This window comes from Nelusetta ayraudi, unplaced genomic scaffold (assembly GCF_046127955.1).
Source record: "Nelusetta ayraudi isolate G7.1 ecotype Tasmania unplaced genomic scaffold, CSIRO-AGI_Nayr_v1 ptg000050l, whole genome shotgun sequence".
Classification (NCBI taxonomy): Eukaryota; Metazoa; Chordata; class Actinopteri; order Tetraodontiformes; family Monacanthidae; genus Nelusetta; species Nelusetta ayraudi.
The window spans coordinates 3,163,594-3,182,880 of record NW_027466100.1 but is presented as its reverse complement, the minus strand read 5'-3'; the positions used below and the strand labels follow the sequence as shown (position 1 = coordinate 3,182,880).

Sequence of the window (19,287 nt, the reverse complement as noted above, 5' to 3'; positions counted from 1 at the left end):
GCAAATATATGCTTGGCTCCCACAGAGGAGGGTCACTGCAGGGTAATTGCAGCGAGAACAGATGGTGATGTCGCCCTCCGACCGGCGCTGGGGAAAAAAAACAGACAGGCCTTTTTGTCCTTTCGGAGGGGGGTGGGAGCGGGGAGGCGGGGCCGAGGGGACGGTGGCGGGGGTAGCTGGGCCGGTCAGACTCATAAATCCTCACCTCCTCGTTCTCGATCCTTAGCGTCGCTAGGCGAGACTGCAGCTGGTGGTAGCGCATCAGCAGCTCAGTCTGGACGGGCTGCTGGGCGCTAACCTGGCACACCTGCAGAGGGCACAGCCACACGACATTGCAGGCTTAATGCAGGGCTGTCAAATCACGCACGCTTCAACCTTCACTGGTGGGGGGAAGGGAGGGGGGCGGGGGGGGGACGCCTCACCTCATCGCCCATGTGCGGCAGGTAATCGAAGCGCATGGGGGGGCAGAACACCTGGTTATGCATATCCATGATCTTGTGCTTGTCACTGCGAGAGTCCATGTTGTCCACCGCGTTCTCAATGATGTCCAGTCCCTCGTGGCGGGACGTCTCCAGGTTGTACTCGGCAGACAGGTAGGTCCTGAGGGTGCGCGCCAAGCTAGCGTGGTAGCCCAGGTCACAGCACTGCCGAGATAAAGTATTGTTTTTTGATTTTAAGTTAATATGTATATGTATGTATATATATATACATACATACATATATACATATATATATAAACACACATATATATAAACACACACATTTGGTTATATTTATGTATGTATTTATTTCTTATTTGCATGCTTATACGTGAAATAATATATGTACTTAGAAACAACAGTGTACAATAAAAATGATCTATAAGCAAATGACATATCAAATAGGTACAAGACAACTAAAAACTGAAAACTGCAACAGCTTAAATTTGTCAAAATGTGACACTTTTCTTAAGAAAACCATAAAATTGTATATGGGCAGTTCAGCAGCAGATGTGTTGAACAAATTTGACTCCATCCATCACCTGGTTCCTTTCTATCCAATCACAGATTTTAACTGCAAATCAGTAGGGGTCAGTCACAAAAAAACAAAAAAAAAACAAAAAAGAAACCTGCAGCCTTTAATTACCAGTCACTATTATTTCATTCAAGGTTTCCCTCAGAAGAAGCCTTTCTAACTACTGGCCAACACCTCCTTAAACAGCACCCTTATCACAGTCTTGAGGTTCAGTTATTGCCTCCAGATGCCAAACACAAGCTCATCGGGGGGAACTCTACAATAACACGCGCTCGCTGGCGTGTCATTCATGCAGCCATCCCAATATACTTGTGGCCACAGCTTACTTTTCAAAAATAGACATGGAGTTCACAGAATTACAGGAGCCCGGCGCAGTGGGACACCAGGGATAATTAGAGAGGCTTATCACAGAGCGCAAGTAACCTAATTAAGCAGAGGATGCAAGGAGGGAGCTTTAAAAGGGAGCTACGGGCTACTGACAGCTCTGTGACTCACTCAGTAAAATGCTCTTTAACACTCTTTAGCTCTCTTTAGCACCGAGGCAGCAGCCTCTCCAGTTTGGTGCGCAAGCCTCATTGCTCCACTCAGTCAAACTGGATGAAGAAGCTAAAGACTAGAAAGGGAAGAAATGATCCTCTTTCCTCGTACGCTAACGGTGCAGACGGTTGCAGCGGCGGCGGCGGCCCCGGAGGAGCAGATAATCGCTGGGAGGAGATCAGAAACACTCTTTAATCCAAACACTGTCGACGTGCCGACGATGCCCAATAGGCAGCAACATATTTTTTCAGAGTTGTTGCTGGCTGAGGTCCAACAGCAGTTGACCAGAGTGTCAGTTAAAGACTATTAACCTTGGCACCACGGATGAAATGTAGCCTAAATCTGTTGCGTCAACCATCTGAGAAAGAGCCCATAAAAAAACAAGGCACGATTTCTGTTCGTTTTATCCAGCAACAGCTCCAGCTTTGCTAGTGGGGTGACCACAGTGACACGTCACCCCCCTTTAACTGATCTCTTCTCAAAGTGAGTCAGGAGTGAAAACATGTCGTCCACCCAACATGAAAAAGCTTTCAGTGCCACTCTGCGCTCCAGTGTGGAAGAACCGCACAGCTAATTCCAAGTCACTTCCTGTATTCCATTTTTTGTCTTCTTCCATGTGTGTGTGTGTGTGTGTGTGTGTGTGCGTGCGTGCGTTTCTGTGAGCAGCTTACAGGAACTAAAAGGACGCTAATTTGCTCTGACCGTGGACGTAATATAAGAACTGGATACCAGACTGGCTATATGACGATGTAGCAATTGTTTTTTTGTTTTTTTTCACCAGTGGCCACTCCAGGTACTGCAGTAAAAAAAAATCTAATGCGGCATAAAAATAACCCAAAACATCTTTCCCACAGTTTCACAATACAAAAACAAATGCCGACCTGAAAAACATGTTATATTATAATAATAATAATAATAAGAAGAAGAAGAAGAAGAAGAAGAAAATGTAGATTCTTAATCCATTAATTTTTGTTCTTTGTTTAATAAAAAAAGAAAAAGATCTGGGTGAGCAATTCCATTGTAATGAATCGGCCGCCATTTTGGATACTGGGTTTCAGTTTTCCAGGCTTCAACTCTTAAGACTTCCAGCTGCCTTGCGAGGAAGAGAGAACATTCCAACGGCAGGTGAGCGCGGAAATTGAGACACGGACTGAAAAAAATGTTGAAAAAGATGAAAAGGCAGAAACGTTTATCTTAATCAGGAGCACCGTGAGCAGGGCTCAACGTGGGAGCGCGCTCATGGAAAGACTCTTTCCCGACGGGACGGCCAGTGTGTCTTCCAGGTGTGCGTCTGCCAGGCTGGCAGCAGCAGTAATTGCGCACGCCCATCCATCACTTTTTGGCACTGCTAGCGCTAACAGGCGCCGGAACTGTTGAAGAGATTTACACTTCAATAGCTTCCAGTCAAGTGATGCTGACAAAGCTGATCAGAGGGGCTGATCACAGAGGGGCCCCCGGTTTGACATGCTGCGCACCGTTATGCTGGGATACGACAAGCAGTCGCGCTCCCAGCCTCGTTCCTACGAGCATCAGCAGGATTTATGGCGACACGAAAACCTTTCGGGCTCGACACACGGAATCTATCAACACAGCCAAGAGGCGGCTCGTCAAAATATCCAGCTATTACCACACTGACTTCAGAAGATTTGTATTAAGCTACATGGCTATGTTGATGCTCCTGAAGAGATCTTATCAAATCCTCCCCTTTTCCCTTCTGACCTGCAAAACTGTGTCTCTACTCTTGTTGTGGATACACAACCGAATGGGGCGCTAACCTCAAGCAAAAACGCGTGGTAGCTAATAGCCTCAGAGGTGTTCTTAGGTTGTGGGTGGTGGTGGTTGATTTTCAATTTCATTGATTACATACTCTCTACAGCACAGACATCAGGTACAGTGACGCACAGGCAAACAGCGTGTGTGTGTGTGGGGGGGGGGGGGAACGCAAGCAGATGACGAAATAAATAAAACAACTTGTGAGTGATCAAAGTTTGTGTCAATGCTGGCTGATCTACAAAGCTCAGGCTACAATACTAAGGGTGCATTTGCAGATTAGCAAAAAACAATCATATGCAATTAAAAAAACAGGAGGAATGAATCAATTTGATTACCATTATGTGGGTGCTAAATGTGTTGCATTTGTTTCTGAATTAAAATGTTCAGGTTTTTCGCACACTTAAAAAAAAAAATCATTCAAATAATCAAAAAAATCAAAAAATCGACAGAATAATAATTATTGTTAATCACTTGAGCTCCACTACTTCACTGTAAAAGGTAAAAAAGAGGACACTAGCATTGTTTCCTCATTATGATGCCAGCGCTAACGTTAGCCTCACTGATATGTGCACAAACAGAGTCGATCACAACACAAACGGACGCGTTTCCAGCGATTAAAGGGTGTAAACAGAGTCTTTGTCCAACTGCCGAAGACACCCAGCCAGTTGTTCACTGCAGGACGTGACAAAGGATTTTCTGTTCGCTGAAACTCACTTTTCACTGAGAGAAAAAAAACATCGCCGGCTTCTTCCTCTCAGTGTCTCTTTCAGTCCGACAGGGACAAGAGACAGACAGACAGACAGTGAACAGAGGGTGAGTGGGCGTCTTTGGTCATGTTTTGCTTTTGTTTTTTTTGGTGACAGACGCAGACGATTGCGAGCACAGGCTGCGTTTGTCGCGGCAGAGAAGGCGCTAATGAGAACAAATGACAACGGATGCGACGGAGGAGCGGCGTGGCGGACGGGGCAGCGGCCGCGTTCTGTCAACAGCGACAGAGACGCTTGAAATCGTTGGTCAAGAACATTACTCAGGTGCATTTAGAAACTGAACAGGAAGGTCCCCGGGGAGCCACTAGGGGGCCGGTGCATCAATGTTTGCTTTGCTGTGCAGAGATAGAGATTAAAGATGCGTTCATGACTCACTCACACTCTCGACTAGTGTAATTCTTCAGTCTCTGCTATAGCTAGGCTAGTTGGGCTATAGCTCGGCTATAGCTAGCCCAGAATGCTGCTTTTGGTTGGCTTACAGGTAAAGCACGACCAGTATTAGCCCTTACCATCAGTACTGAACAGTGGCCCCAAAGCTGAGGTACTCCAAAATAATGTTATATTGAACTGCACACCAGCATAGCTCAAACAGCTTCACTTCAAGCAAAAACTATAAGTGAATTGCTTTTAACATTACTTTTGGACATTGTAACTTTTAAAGACTTTTAAACACAAAAGCAATCAGCATGGTTTTCCAAAGGACGAAGTAGAAAGCACAAATATTTGTGTCCAAAAAAAACCACTCCAATCCTCTGGAACTCTATGTTCCTTCAAGGACCCTCAGGTCCTCTAACCGGCTTTGCCTGGCCGTGCCAGGAACCAGGCTGAAGCTCGGAGGGCGCCGGGCTTCCTCAGTGGACGCTCCCAAGCTTTGGAACGAGCTGCCTCTGAGCAGCGGAAGACAAGCCCCGCCCACCCTTCAGGTGTGACAACTTTCAAGCGTTAAGGCAGAATTTTATTCCTTGACTTTTCCAATGTTGAACGTGACACCGCGCACGCTCTATGTTTTAAATGAGATGTGCAGTTGTGTTCTATTCACCGTAAAGCACTTTGCAGCAACCTTGCTGTAATTTCAATGTGCTGCGTAAACAAAGGCTGGTCATGGTCTGTCGCGGTGCGGCGTGGTATTAACAGGGGGACGTCTGATGAGAAAAACACCGGCGGGGGCCGACGGAGCGCCTCGAAAAACAAACAGCTGACAGGCGGAGAGCTGAGCGCGTCATGGGACCAGATGGCGAGGAAAAAAAAAAAAAAAAAAAAAAAAGCGAGAAAAAAAACGAGGTGCCGCCGAGCATCGGAGACACCAGCCGGGAGGAGACGTCAGCGAGACACGTGCGCACTCACGTCGATCATGTCGGACACGTCGTGGATGTAGTACTTGGCCACCACGGCGTTGGTCGCCGCCAGGTTCAACAGGTAGTCGTTGCGGGCCTTGGTGCATTTGAGCTTGTTCTCCGAGTACTTGGCCTGCCTCTGGAGGGGTGAAGGGGGGGGGGGGGTGAGAGGGAGCAGACGACAGAGGGAGGAGAGAAAACCATCAGTGCAGGAAGGAAAACAAACACACACACACACTCAGTTAAGTGTTGATTTGGGAGCAGCGAACAAGTGGAGATGACAGGAAGTCTGTGGGGAACGCCGCCTCCAGAGGCAGTCAGTCTGGTTCCTGCAGGCTCTTCAGTTCCCCTCCACTGCCAAGGCTGCGGAATAAAAAGTCGCGCGACTTCCAGCTGAAATATTCATTGTTTGCTAAATGTGACTGCTTTCCAAGAGAATCTATGGCCGATGGCCGACATCATCCGCCCACGCGCAGCTTAAAACTGATTAAGATGCTAAAAAAAATAAAAATAATAACTACCGGTAAACTAAAGAGGAAAGAAGGATCAAACAGATTTGAATAACTTCACAGAAAGCACTGCAAGGCAGAAAATTACCGCCGGCAGCCGACCAGCGAGCTTCTGCAAACACTATTGCAATACTGGCCAGCAAGACACCGTTTACTACTAAATTGCTTCTGCAGTGGAGAACCTGCACGTTAACGTCGACGGTTTGTTGTTAAGTTTTTTTTTGTTTTTCCAAACGTCTCCCTCACAAAAGCTTTAAAACATTCCTCAGGCTTTTTCACTCGAGATTTTATTTGTGCCATTTTTTTGTGAGGGACACGTGCCGCTAACATCTGACTTTGTCTACACTGTGATGCAAATTAAAGCCGTCGGTTCGAAGGAGAAGGAGAGAGAAAAGTTTTGCGACTGTTCCACTCCCTCCTCCAGTCTGTTTGGAGGTGATGGGGGAAAAAAAGACAAGAGCCTGTGTAGGGGGTCGGGGGGGTCGGGGAGGGGGAACATCCTGATCCTGATGTACATCAGGAAAAAAAGATTGAACTTTATTCTTTGTCTGGAAAACGTTGAGTTCCGACAAAAAGGTCTCCAAAGGACACCGGCTGGAGGCGGAGCCTCTCCGGCGTCCCCGCAGCCTTGCAGTTCCCTGCACCTGAGAGAAAACTGTGGGGTTCACTTGCATGAAAAAAAAAAAAACAAATTGCGGAAAAAGCTCAAGAATGAGAATGAGATGCATCTGAAGCACAACATGTCATCGGAGACGAGCTGCTGCTGCTGCTGCTGCTGCTGCTGCTGCTGCTGCTGCTGCTGCGGGCGGAGACGACTTTGATGGAAGCGCAGGCTCGCGAGAGTCTTCTGACATTTCGTCACTGTGTGTCGACTGTATTTTAGGACGACAAACAGACTATTTGCACACCGGACGACTGAACCAACAGAGCTGCGACAACAGAAACCGGCTGCGACCTGGTTTGAATATTCATGTTTTTTCTGTACCCATAAATCAATATTTAAAGATTCCACAGAGAACGGTTATACTGGAAGGAGTGTTATTTTTTCTTTAGTTGTAAGAGTTTACTATCTTCCTTCCCATGCATAAACTGTCCCTTGTGTTGTACAACTGTTTCTAGTCACAGCAGGCAGCACCTCTGATGAAGTGCTGCCTGCTGCCTGCTGTGTCGTTTCGAGACCAGGAGCACAGCTGGGAAAAGGGAAGGAGCGTCGATTTGGGAGTTTGCCACAAAACAAAAATTGTGTTGTTTTTTTTTCAAAACTTTCAAAACCACTTTTATGATTGACGGACATTGAGGCAGGGTGACACCCTGGACAAGTCGCCAGTTCATCGCAGGGCCACATAGAAACAGACAACCATTCACACTCACATGCACACCTACGGACAATTTAGAGCTTCCAATTCACCTCGCATGCATGTTTTTGGAGTGTGGGAGGAAGCCGCAGAACCCGGAGAGAACCCACGCAGACACAGGGAGAACATGCAGACTCCACACAGAAAGGTCCCAGGCCCGGAATCGAACCCACGACCTTCTTGCTGTGAGGCGGCAGCGCCGACCACTGCGCCACCGTGTCGCCCCAGGCTGTTGTTCAATTGTTCAATTCTTATTCTTTTAATAAGAGATAAGGTTCACCAGGTTCACTCGGTCAATAAGGTTGATGTACTTTTTGAGAGATTTTTGCAATCTTCAGCAGGACTGAAACACAGTCACACCCAGAAACACAACGCAGCGCTCCCACCTTCTCCTTCATCTTCTCGATCTTCCGGACGAAGCCTCGCCGTGGCTGCCGGTCGTCGTGGCGCAGCAGGTTGACGTTGAGGTCTCCAGACTTGCTGAACTGCTTCTCCTCCTGCTTCTCAGCGTCCTTCAGCTTGCTCTCGGCGCTGATGCTCTCGGTGTGGTACATGTGATACGTTTTCATCACCTGCCGGAGTTACACAGAGCGACAGAGGAGTTAGCACGATGAAATTTAATCCAGGATTTAGCCTTTTAGTCTCTCAACTGAGTCTTTGCTTGTTTTTGCAAAACCTTTTAGAGTTTTACGAATCAGCCCTTGGTGATGTCATAAATGGCACTTCACTGATACCTACAGTATCTCAGGTCAGTTCTGCGCTATACACTGCCTCACATCTGTCTTATTGTAGTCCACTTCTAAACATCACAGGATGTCTCGGTGAGCAAAAACCGATTTTTTTTTTTTTTTTTTTTTGCAGGAGGCTGTAAACAAAGGGCTAAATTGTCTCCTATGTGGAGATTTGTAGTTTTTGGCAAACTAAGCAGGCAATGCTGCTCCACCATAATAATATCATGGCCTTTTTTCACATTTCAACATAAAACACGTTGATTGTCAGAAAGGCCTCATAATTAACAGTGGTTGATAAACCACTCATTAAATATCTCTACGGTTGCTATGAACCATATTTTGCTGTGAGTGGGTCATTGCAGTTCGCTCACTGAGTGAAAAACTCTTCCTTCTGCAGCCCATCTTTTCTAATTTTCTGAAGATTAAGCTTCTTACAGGTTTACAGATGCCATCAATGACAGTAGAATCCTCAGAATGTTTATATGCGTAGATGGAATTTTAATTTGCAATTAGCATCACTGGATTAAACGCTGCCTCTAAAACATTATTTTTAAAACATAATTTGGCCTATTGGTTAAAACGGTAACGCAGATGTCAAAACACAGCGGTGTGTTTCAAGCGAAGTGCGGGGGCCGAGGTTTTCCACGGTTTTTGGCCTTGGCTGTCAAACCTTCAAATCGCCTCCTTGCTGTGGCTGCTCCGGCCTTGGAATCATTTACTATGAAATGTATCGACATCTGCCAGCAGGTTTTTTTTTTTTTCTTTTCAGCTCTTTCCGCAGGAGAGCGACCATATTGTGCCGTTTTGCTGTGACCCCTTCGCTTTGATCTTATACCGGAAACAAAAAAAAAAAAAAACCTTTTCCGGCACAGCGGTGACAGGAGTGTAGTGACAGAGGTGGCTTGTTAGTGGAAACAGAAGCTTCCGGGGTCTCTCCTTAATCCATCCCACATGCTCACTGAGAGCGGACCTCCTCCTGCTAACTCGTTCTGCAGCCTCGTTAAAGCCGCAGCCACATGCTAGCCGCGTCTTTACGCGTCTCCAGCACTCAGAGTGTCTGTCTCCACACCTCAGGAAGTCGGACAGTCCACGTAAACAGTCATTTATGCGTTTCCTGTGACCAAGGAGGTAATTCTCACTTGGTGCCAGGTTCCTCTCATCGCCAGGAGGGCGACTCATCCAAATTACATGTTGGCTTTCAGGTCACAGAAAGCTGTGATCTTCCACCAACCTGGAAAAAATGTGACGGCACTGGACAGTTCTGCTCTTTAATGTGTCTACATTTGCCCCCTTTTTTTTTAGCTTCTTATAAAAGGCTGTAAAAGATTAAAACAAATACAAAATTAGATATTACAATAATTATTCTCATTTGTAACAGAAATTAGAGGCAGCCAGACAAATACTAGCTATCGACAATATCGATCCCAGTATTGTAGTATTGACATCAGACTGAAACTAGCAGGATAAAATTGATACTAGCACCTATTTCCTTTTTGACGAACAGTCATATCTTGGTCAAAAGTGCTAATGTCACATGACGTGTTGCGCACTGTCCCTCCCCCAATTACTTTATTGTTGCACGGTCACTTGAATAAAGTAGATGAGGGCAGCATGTGAAAAACGTTCAGCAGCACTGGTTAAAAAATATTAGTGCTGGTATCAGTATCAGTGATACTGGTTCTGTCATTACTTGGTATCAGATCAATTTAAAAAAGGAACTTATTCAGCGTGAATGAAAACTACGCTCCAGTAAAGACAGGTGAGGCGTTTCTTCGAAATCAACCCTAAAACATGCTAATTTCTCGCCAGCTAGCAGCTTTCAGACAACAGGACCTGCAGCTAAGGACACAAATTAGTTTGCATGAAGGCCTGCCTTAGCTGTATCAACAGTTGATGTGTGCGCCTAGTCAAATTCAAGTCCAGCCTCAGGCTTTTAGAAAGAAAGAAAGCTAGCAACAAGAGCAAAGCTGGAGGTCTCCCAGTGAGAAGAAAGAAAAGAAGTATAGGTGTCACTTTTCCACCTTTACTCTGTCCTGCTGCCAGAAGCTCCTGTTTAGCACAGCAGATAATTTTTTATTCATTTATTTATTTATTTATTTTTGCCACTTATGTCTTCAATGTTATGTTCTCTGAACCACAAAAAATGAACATCAGGCAGTCATGAAATACAGTTACCATGGGGGGAATAAAATATGGGCTGTGGACAATGTTACAGAATGTGAAGAAAAGAAATGCAAATCTAGAAATTGGCTGAGATAAAAAAATATGACTCAAATATTTTGGCAACATTTTCAAAAGGTTTGAAGTTATAAAATGTTTATTATAAATTTGACTGACGATGATTAAAAAAAAAAAAAAAATTAATGAATCAACCAAAGCACCATCCAGGCCAAAGAGTCCAGACTTGCTTTCGGTGCCATTTGTGAACAAAGAGATTGGAGTGTATGAGTCCAAGCAGCCGACAGCATCAGACACAAGGTGTTGGATGGAAAAGATAAGATATCCTGAAGCTTTATTGATCCCTGCGGGGATATTAAGTCTGTGTCGCAGGAAATGAAAGGCTTCAGACAAGGAAAATTAATCTCACAGATATGACGCTAAAACTAATACCGCTGAAGTGGCACCACACCATACCTACAAACACTGTTCTAAAAGTGGCTTCAGCCCACAGCTCTCGCTGGCCTCCAAAGGGGATTTCACACTGATTTTTTTTTCCTGCAAAATTTGCTCAGTTGGCAGCGAGCTCAAACTGTTGGAAAACACCACAAGGCAATCACTGTGTGGCCACCCCGCTATTGATTCAGCTATTTTTGCACAATTAAATGGTGGCGAGGGAGCGGCCGTGCAAAAAAACAAAACTTTGTTTTCCTCAAGCAGCAGCGTCTGTGTCTGCAGTTCTGGCTGCCCTGGTCAAGCCTCCCTGTGTTCTGGTGCATCATCAGGATTTTCTCTCTCTTTCTCTCTCTCTCTCTGGGTTTTTGTACCTGGGATGCCAAGACATATTAATGTGTGTGTGTGTAGTCACTGGTAACACACGATTCCTGAGGGACTCAGAGCAACAGCGTTATATTAACAAATAACGCTGAACCCCAGAATCTTTGATAAGATAAACACCAAAACATTGCAGAACTCCTTTCATGAAAGGGAGTAAGTGGAAAAAGTGATTGCGTGCGTGTGTGCGTTTTGCGCACTTCTTTGGCAAATTTTTCCACACACATGAAGTGAGTGCTGCCAGTGCCGGACGGGCACTGCAGGTTCCCCTGCACCTCAACTGTGAAGCTTCACACCGCCCCCGCAGTCCTCCTCGCATATTCATAAAGAACAAGGCCACTTTACATGTCAGCGTTTGGATTTTTTTTTCTTTCTTTCTTTCTTTGCGGCCAGACTGCAGCTGAGGCCAAGTAGAGCACGACAAGTTGGCCACGTCCGACTCTATATTCTGCAGCCAGAGAAAGGGAACAGAAAAGCAGTTAAACTGTGTGACGGCACTTCAACTGCTTGGACAGCGTCCAAAAAACAATAGCAATTTATGTTTAGCCAAACAGACGTGTATATATATATACGAATTGTTCTTAGGGCTGTCAGTCGATGAAATTTTTTAATTGCGATTAATCGAATAGTGTCCTGAGTTAACTCGCGATTAATTGCAAATTGATTGCATTTTTTTTTTTTTGTTTTTTTGTTTACCACGCTCTATATGTAACTTAGCAAGATATTTATTGTGTTTATTTTACTCAAGGAAAAATTGGAGGGGATAATAATGATTCCTCTGTGGAAATATTCTATTTTCATTTTCATTGGAACATTCCAAAACGGTTACATACATATACTGTCCAGATACTCTTAAAAAAAAAAAAAAAAAAAAAAACCTTGAGGTATTCTGAAGCCATAATCGCGTTTGTCAATAGCGGTATTCTATTTTGAAAATTAACCGGATTCTCTCGTGTTTCTTTGAGTGACTTCCTGGCCAGCTTGACGCGGATCGCTCGCGCACAAAACAGACCAGTACCAATCGCTGCACGGCGCGAGCCAGCCGCGGAGATGCGCGCCGTTTCGAGTTTGGCGTGAACGACGCCATTGGTTAACAAGGGCGCCGAAAGGAAGCGGGCTCCGTTCCGCGGCGATTCACGGCGCTTCCGCGGCCGGTGTGAACCGGGCGTTAATCGCGTGTTAAAACATTTTTTTCGTGCCGTTAAAATGGGTTCGAGTTAACGCGTTAACTTTGACAGTCCTAATTGTTATATAACAGCTTGGTTCAAAAATGCCTGTTCTTCTAATTGACGCCCTTTTTGGGTGGCGCATGTTCCGCAGAACGCCGTCTCCTAACAGCACCCAAAGTGAGCAGATGGCGGGAGCAGGGCGAAGGTGCCAGCTCAGTGCTTTGCTATCACACTGCACAAATAAATTAGTCATATATGAAAACTCTGCGGTCTCTTCTGTTTGCTGAAGTTGCCTGGAGCTGCTCCAGTTTTTGGCCACTGAGGGGCCATCAGCAAGACTCCTGTGTCTGTATCAGTGCAGCACCACAACAGCCTTATCCCCCTCATACAGCACACACACACACTTCTATCAGAAGCAGGAAAAAAAAAAAAATCCTATTATTAACAATCTAACTACTGCAGGATAAGAAAGTGCAGATGTGAACATTTTAATTAGAGACGCTTATCGTCGCCTGCGCAGCACGAGCGCTCAATCGTCAGACACACTGTATAAAAACTGAGAATAATTGGAGACGGAGCAGAGAAGACTTAGCCACGGGACAATCACACGCCTTCAGTCATAAAGCTTCTTTAACACCACGGCTGATGTGTGAACCACACAGGGTTGTGGCCAGTCGAAGGCGACAGGAAGCATCTTTCCACTTGTCCTTCGGCACACGTTGTTGGCATTAGGACGTTTGCGGCGCCACGGAATGCTATGAAACAGCAACATTTCCAAGTTAACAACGTCACGACCATATCGCGATAAAGTTGCTGCTTTGTTATCAACAGCGCGTCCTCGCCCTCATCAGGCCAAGGTCGTTTTCAGAGCGCGACTGCATTGAGACGTGTGGCGACTGTCAATTTTCCGTGGAGCCGAAAGATGCGTTGACGGTTGAACTGCAATTAAAATTCCTAACCGGAGGTGTTGGGGCTGTTTCAGCATCTCCACATCCTGGATTACAGCTGCTGTGCGAGTGCAAACTCGGGTTCTCTCCTCCAAACAAGAGGTGACATTTTTGAGTCGTCCGACAAATTGCCTGTGTGCCCTGTTTTGTTGTTGCTGTTGTGCGACTGGGAAAATTGCAAGGAGGACATTTTTCAAGCGTCACCTGCAAAATTGAAGTTGAGTGTGTGATGAAGACGGCTTACTGTCCAATAGTGCCCAAGGTAACGTGTGGCGGTGGGACGGCTTCATTGCAAATATGATAAAGAATGCTGCCATCTTGCAGTGCATGAACTCTATTAGTGTTTAACAGGCCATACAACTGCAAAGAGCCAGTGGAACAACAACGCTGACTTTTCTTCGACAACACTGACCTTCTTCACCTCTTTTTTCCCCGTTATATCTCATTAGGATTAGGATAAGGATGCAGTAATGTAGACTAATCTACTCAAAATACTCTCACTGGCTTCGAAGAAAACAGACGCACGCGGCTCGGCGGGTGAGAGCTGTACGTTTTTTTACGACAGGGACATTCAATAAGAAACTCTAGGGGGGGGCTCTCCCGACGAAAAACTGCAAGAAAAACAGTGAAGGAGCAAACGTCTTGCACATGGTCAATGCTTCTAACACACAACCTGTTTGCAAATATTCCTCCTGGAGTCTTCGTTGCCTTTTTCTGTATGCGTGCCAACTCATGTTGCACTGGTTTAAATGGCAACTCTTGTGCTCCTTCCTGCCATTTCCTCACCTTCTTGTATTGCATCTTTGAGTAAGTGATGTACAGCAAATTGTTATCAAGCCCAGATGTAGAAAATACAACGCAAAAGAGGAATAAATGAATCCGAGCAGTTAATCCAAGTGAATCCATCTGCAGCTATCGACTATGTGGAATAATTAAATCCTTAATTTCAAATGACAGAACCTACTGCTCTTTAAAAGCGTTTTTCAGAACACAGTCGACAATTTCAGACATCCCTAACTATACTTTTCAATGATTCTAGTTATCTGCTACCTTCGCACAAATAAAAACAAATATACAAGGTTGCCGGGCAAGAGGTGAACCACGCCAGGGACCCGTCGCCAACACATCAAAGCACTGAGAAATCGCTGCAAACACAAACTCCCCGCGAAAACAGCGAGAAGGTCACGGGCAACAAGCTCACCTCAGGTAATTTGGAGTGTGGGAGTGGGCCACAGCACCACAGGGAACCGGCACAAATAACGGAGGAGGTCATGAAAATTTTTAGAGAGCCATCACGAGTCGGGGCGGCTGCTGGCGAGTGACGCCTGGAGTCCTCTTGCTGTGAGGCGGCGGCGTCGACTTAAAAGGATCACTGTGATCTCGTTAGCTGGATCTAATCGATGCAACGTCTTCCATTCATCACGTTGAACCAGATTAGTTTAGTTTTACTTTGGGCCTCTTTTAATGAATCCTCCTGGATATTTCTAAATAGCCTGTTTACCGGCAAAGCTAATCCAGTGATCCTGGAATATGCTGGTGAACCACCAGCATATTCCTGTTGCAACAGAAATGAGTAACCATACGGAGCAGCGGCGCACACGGTTGCATTTGTGGGGGGGGGGGGGGGGGGAAATGATCTTGTTTTGATGTAATGTAACTTGAAAGTGTCAATAATAGAAATGTGTAGTGTAGAACATCTGGTTCTAATGTGCACAGGTGAGCCGTCTCAGGCGGCTCGGCAACAGCTGAGTGATTTCTGCTTTGTTTGGGGAGAAGAACTTGAGTGAAAGCCTCGGCAGCAGGAGGATTTCACAGGAGGCGCCGCAGAGGAAATGAATGAAAGAAGAAAAAGGATAAAAAGGAAGAGTGTGAAATAAAGTGTCAGGAGACAGAGCGGGATGAAAGAGGGACTTCAGCGAAGGGATGAGGTGCGTCAGGATCGATTTGGAGGGGTCGCCATGCTACGCCACGTTACTTACAGTGTAGAGTTCATTCGTCACCTTCACCAGCTCCTCGTGCATCTGGATCCCAATGTCCTTGCTCTGCAAGAGGAGACCACAACATCACTTATGGGCTTCATGGTTTTGGAGAGATACCAGTGGAGATACAGTGATGGAATCTAGAAAGTCTTTTCTTCTCCAGAAGCAACACAAGCTCAGCGTCAGTAAATGTTCAGAAGTTCACTGCGGGCAGTGCAACTGGCACTCATCACTTACTGCTTGGCCTGCTTTCTGTGCAATTATTTTGAAAAACGGTTTTGATTTGCCTGAACATCTTTTGGATGCTCTAATTTTACAGGAGGAACTTGCTGAAGTTGTCTTTCTCTTCCTGCAAGCATGAAACAAGCCCAGTAGTCAGAGGTGGGAAGTAACAAAGTACAATGCTGTCGTGTAGTCCACTATAAAAGTGTATCATATTCTAGAGGGAGATTGTTTGAGAGTACCTCGGCTTTGGGGTCACTTTTTAGTATGTTTACAGTACAGAGAAAAATACACATATAGAAAATAACATTGATTATTGTTATTGAAAGTGCAAACATGAATGCAACAATGAATGTATTGCCTCAGTAGTTTTTTTTTTTAGTACATTTCAGAACCTACTTGTCCAGGGTGTCTCCCCTGCCTTCGCCCTAAGACAGCTGGGATAGGCTCCAGCAGACCCCCGGGACCCTGACCTCGGGACTAAGCGGGTATGGAAAATGGATGGATGGATTTCAGAACCTATATTTTCATAGGTTTACTTGACAAAAGGAGTTGAAGCAATGCTTTTCCTTTTACCAGAGTACTTCTTCATGCAGTGCAAATGTGGCCATGAACACACACACACACACACACACACACACGCGCGCGCGCAGATTGCGACTGGTTGTCTATAGATGTGGGAAAAAAATGACTGTGAACTGTGAACAAAGGTGTCATCAGTTTCCTGTTATTATTGCACCTCAAGTGCCATCTCAGACTGAGGCATCTAAAAAGTTTCTCTGTTATGGCGGTTGTGCATCTGCAGTGTGCGTCTAGAGGTTAATGTGCGACATCCTTTGGCAAAGGCCAGTTTATTGACACCTCACAGCGTTTCGCAGATACGCAAGGGACCCGCTGTTTATCTGTTTGATCTGATCGGACAGTCAGTCCGTCTCGGGGTTTTAACAGTCGCACATCATGACACTATTCCATCATGTTTGCAGAGGAATTAAAGACAGAGACAGGCTTTCGTTTGAAGAGGTGACAAAGAAGTGTGTCAAACGGCGATGCCTGACACATTGAGGCGCAACACCTCCACACGCGCGCGCGCGCGCACACACACACACACACACACACACTTCACAGAGCTCCAGGAAGGCCTGATGTTGAGAAAATCTTACCGAAACATGTTTTTAAAAAAAAGTTTACATGGTATAAAGGCAGTGAGACTTGAATAAGTGTCTTTAGTTTTACACAACACGCTGCAACAAAGCATTTGGAAACTTCATTTGTGTCTTTTTTTTTTTTTTTAAGGGCAGCAACAATTACATGCAGCAAAACACGCATGTGGCAAATTTTCAACCTACTAATTACATTCTGGCTGTCAGACGCGTTAAGTGCTAGGTAGCATCTAATAACCACGCTCAGTGTTTGATTTCTTCTGCCTGCCGCCTTCAGGGGTAACTACAGCTGTGAGACAACAGTCTCTCACACACATGCAAACATGCATGTATATATAGATATATAGACTGTATGTTCTTGCTTGCAAGCCACCACTGCCACAAAGATAGAGCAGATTGTTGCCCCTCAGTAGCCCTCAGACTAACAGGAAGCCGCAAACAGTTTAAACTTAGACTTTGAACAAACCAGAGTTTCATGTATTTAATTTTTTTTTCAATGTTTCAGGGGTCTGTACAATCTAACCAATCACCCTGCGTGTCAGGTGGGATAACAGGTGGGATAGAAGTCTCTGAAACGTGAGGCAACAACAGAAACACACTGGTTTACAGTGGCGGTCTGCTGCGCTGTGTCACTGACAGCCAGTCCTTCGCTCGCACGGGCAAAACATCGAGCCCGACATGCGGCTCACAGTCAAACGCTGCCAATGAAAGATGAAAAAGAGGGGGAAAAATAAAAGTCTTGTCAGGTGCCAGTGTCAACAGCTGACTCATGCCATTTTGTGACTCAGCCAAACACATAATCATCACGCTGGCAGAATCATCATGTTTCTGTGATCGCTGAATAGAAAGATGAGTGTGTGCGGGGTGGGGTGGGGTGGGGGGGGTCGGGGGATTGGGTGTTGAGGGACGACCTGGCTGCACCCCTGCTTTATAGACATATAGACAATGATTAACTGAGGCGTGCACACACTGACGCATGCTGCAGCACAGCACACTCGCATTGAACCACACCCAGCCCCACTTCAAGAGCAGATGAGTTTTCAAGACCGCACTGTGCCTCAGTAACAACTGTCCTCTCTTATACACACACACACACACACACACATATATATATATATGTATATATATATATATGTATATATATATGTATATATATATATATATATATAAATATACATACATATATGCACACACACACATATGCCATTTAATTAAACAAAGAGTTGTGTTAGCAGGCTATAAAAAAAGACGCTAGGTTTCTCCTGATCCTTCATAAAAAAATATCTATATTTTCACTATTTATTCAATATTTATTTCAGCCTACTCCCGAGGATGTGGTATTTGATACCGTTATGCACGTTCACTTCACTTTATACTTGGCAATGCGTCGAGGAATTTGAATGTTTTGACCATTTTCCGATGTTTAGCACGTGCACCGAGTCATCCTCTGGAGGAGATTTGAGTGAATGTGATAAACGGGGAGAATCCTCGGGGGCCTGAGGCAGCTGCTGAGTGGCATCGCCACTCACCAGCGGCTCTGAAGCAAGACAGACTGCGGCTTGTGCCGCGTGGCGCAGCGGGTTTCGATGCTGTGATGCAACATGGTGTAAGGGCTGTGGCGGGCCGTAGTGAGAGAGCTAGCACAGTAACGTCTCAGCGGCGTGCATTTAAGGCCAGTAGGATATACTGGAGATTACAACTAGCAGCATCATATGCTGGAATATTTTTATTAGAATTTTGATTTTATTTTATAAGAAACGCTGTCTCCTTATAAAGGAATTTTACAGAGGTGCATCGCTGCCACCCCAGAAAAAAAAAACAGGCCTCAGTATCACATTCTAATGTGAAACTATTACGTTTTTACGTGATAGTTTTCACGTTATAATGTGAAGCTATCACGTTATTTCATGATCATTTTCACATCATTTTGTGAAAGTTTCACGTTATAACGTGAAAATGATCACATAAAAGCGTGAAAATATCACGTTACTTTGTAGCGATGGGCTTCTGTCCAATAGCCATATTTTGAACATCTCTCAGTGAAAATTCAGAGAGCAAAATTTTCTTAACGTTTTGCTCTGATTGTCATGTTTGAGGGAAAAGTGGCAGGACCCACCAAATCTGTTTCAAAACTAACACCTATTTGGGCACAGTATGATACAAGTGTTTATCAGATTTGAGCATGTTTTTGTTTTTTATGTTTTTTTTTAATATCAACCACTTTCCGAAGCAGAGCCCAAAGAAGTTCCTTAATTGCTTAAAGCCTCGATTTGCAGCTATGCAGCAAGAGTCAGACCATTCATCACTTTCAGGTGGGGAAAAAAAGGCAAAATCAGAGCACCTGACTTAGAGAGAATGGAATGCTTCTCACACACTCACACACACACACACACACACACACACACACACACACACACACACACACACACACACACACACACACACACACACACACACACACACAGCAGGCAGGGTACAGCTTAGCTACAGGAAGGCCTGCTAGGTGGAAACAGAGTTCTGATGTTTGGATAAGACCTCAGTCATCTCTGCTATGCGCTGACAGCGAGCCAGACGTTTCTGACACTAGTCCGGCTGCAGGATGTTGGACCTGGTCTCGGGCCCCGGAGTCTGATGCTGTTTAGACTGGACCGCTAGCCAAGCTGAATTCCACACCTACTACCATTCTCACATGCCTGGACTCAAAGCATCACATCTGCAGGCCGCCACAAGTCTGCAACTACGATTGCAGCAGCCAAACTCAGACTGAGGTCAAATAATGTACTGCACTCACATGGTGCT

The 19,287-nt window shown here is 45.3% G+C and overlaps 2 protein-coding genes across 3 annotated transcripts in view; one reads left to right on the top strand and one right to left on the bottom strand.

Annotated features, from left to right (window-relative positions):
* Positions 1 to 19,287, top strand: part of eps8l3a (EPS8 signaling adaptor L3a) — a 273,109-nt gene that overhangs the window by 95,342 nt on the left and 158,480 nt on the right. The gene's annotated exons all lie outside the window — the stretch shown is intronic.
* Positions 1 to 19,287, bottom strand: part of srgap3 (SLIT-ROBO Rho GTPase activating protein 3) — a 64,323-nt gene that overhangs the window by 17,151 nt on the left and 27,885 nt on the right. For both annotated transcript variants that reach the window (XM_076036957.1, XM_076036958.1), the window contains exons 4-8: positions 15,107 to 15,169; positions 7,676 to 7,861; positions 5,436 to 5,564; positions 423 to 644; positions 206 to 307 (exon numbers count right to left, since the gene is read on the bottom strand). In XM_076036957.1, coding sequence (XP_075893072.1) covers positions 206 to 307; positions 423 to 644; positions 5,436 to 5,564; positions 7,676 to 7,861; positions 15,107 to 15,169 — 702 coding nt within the window. The remainder of the gene's footprint in view (positions 1 to 205; positions 308 to 422; positions 645 to 5,435; positions 5,565 to 7,675; positions 7,862 to 15,106; positions 15,170 to 19,287) is intronic.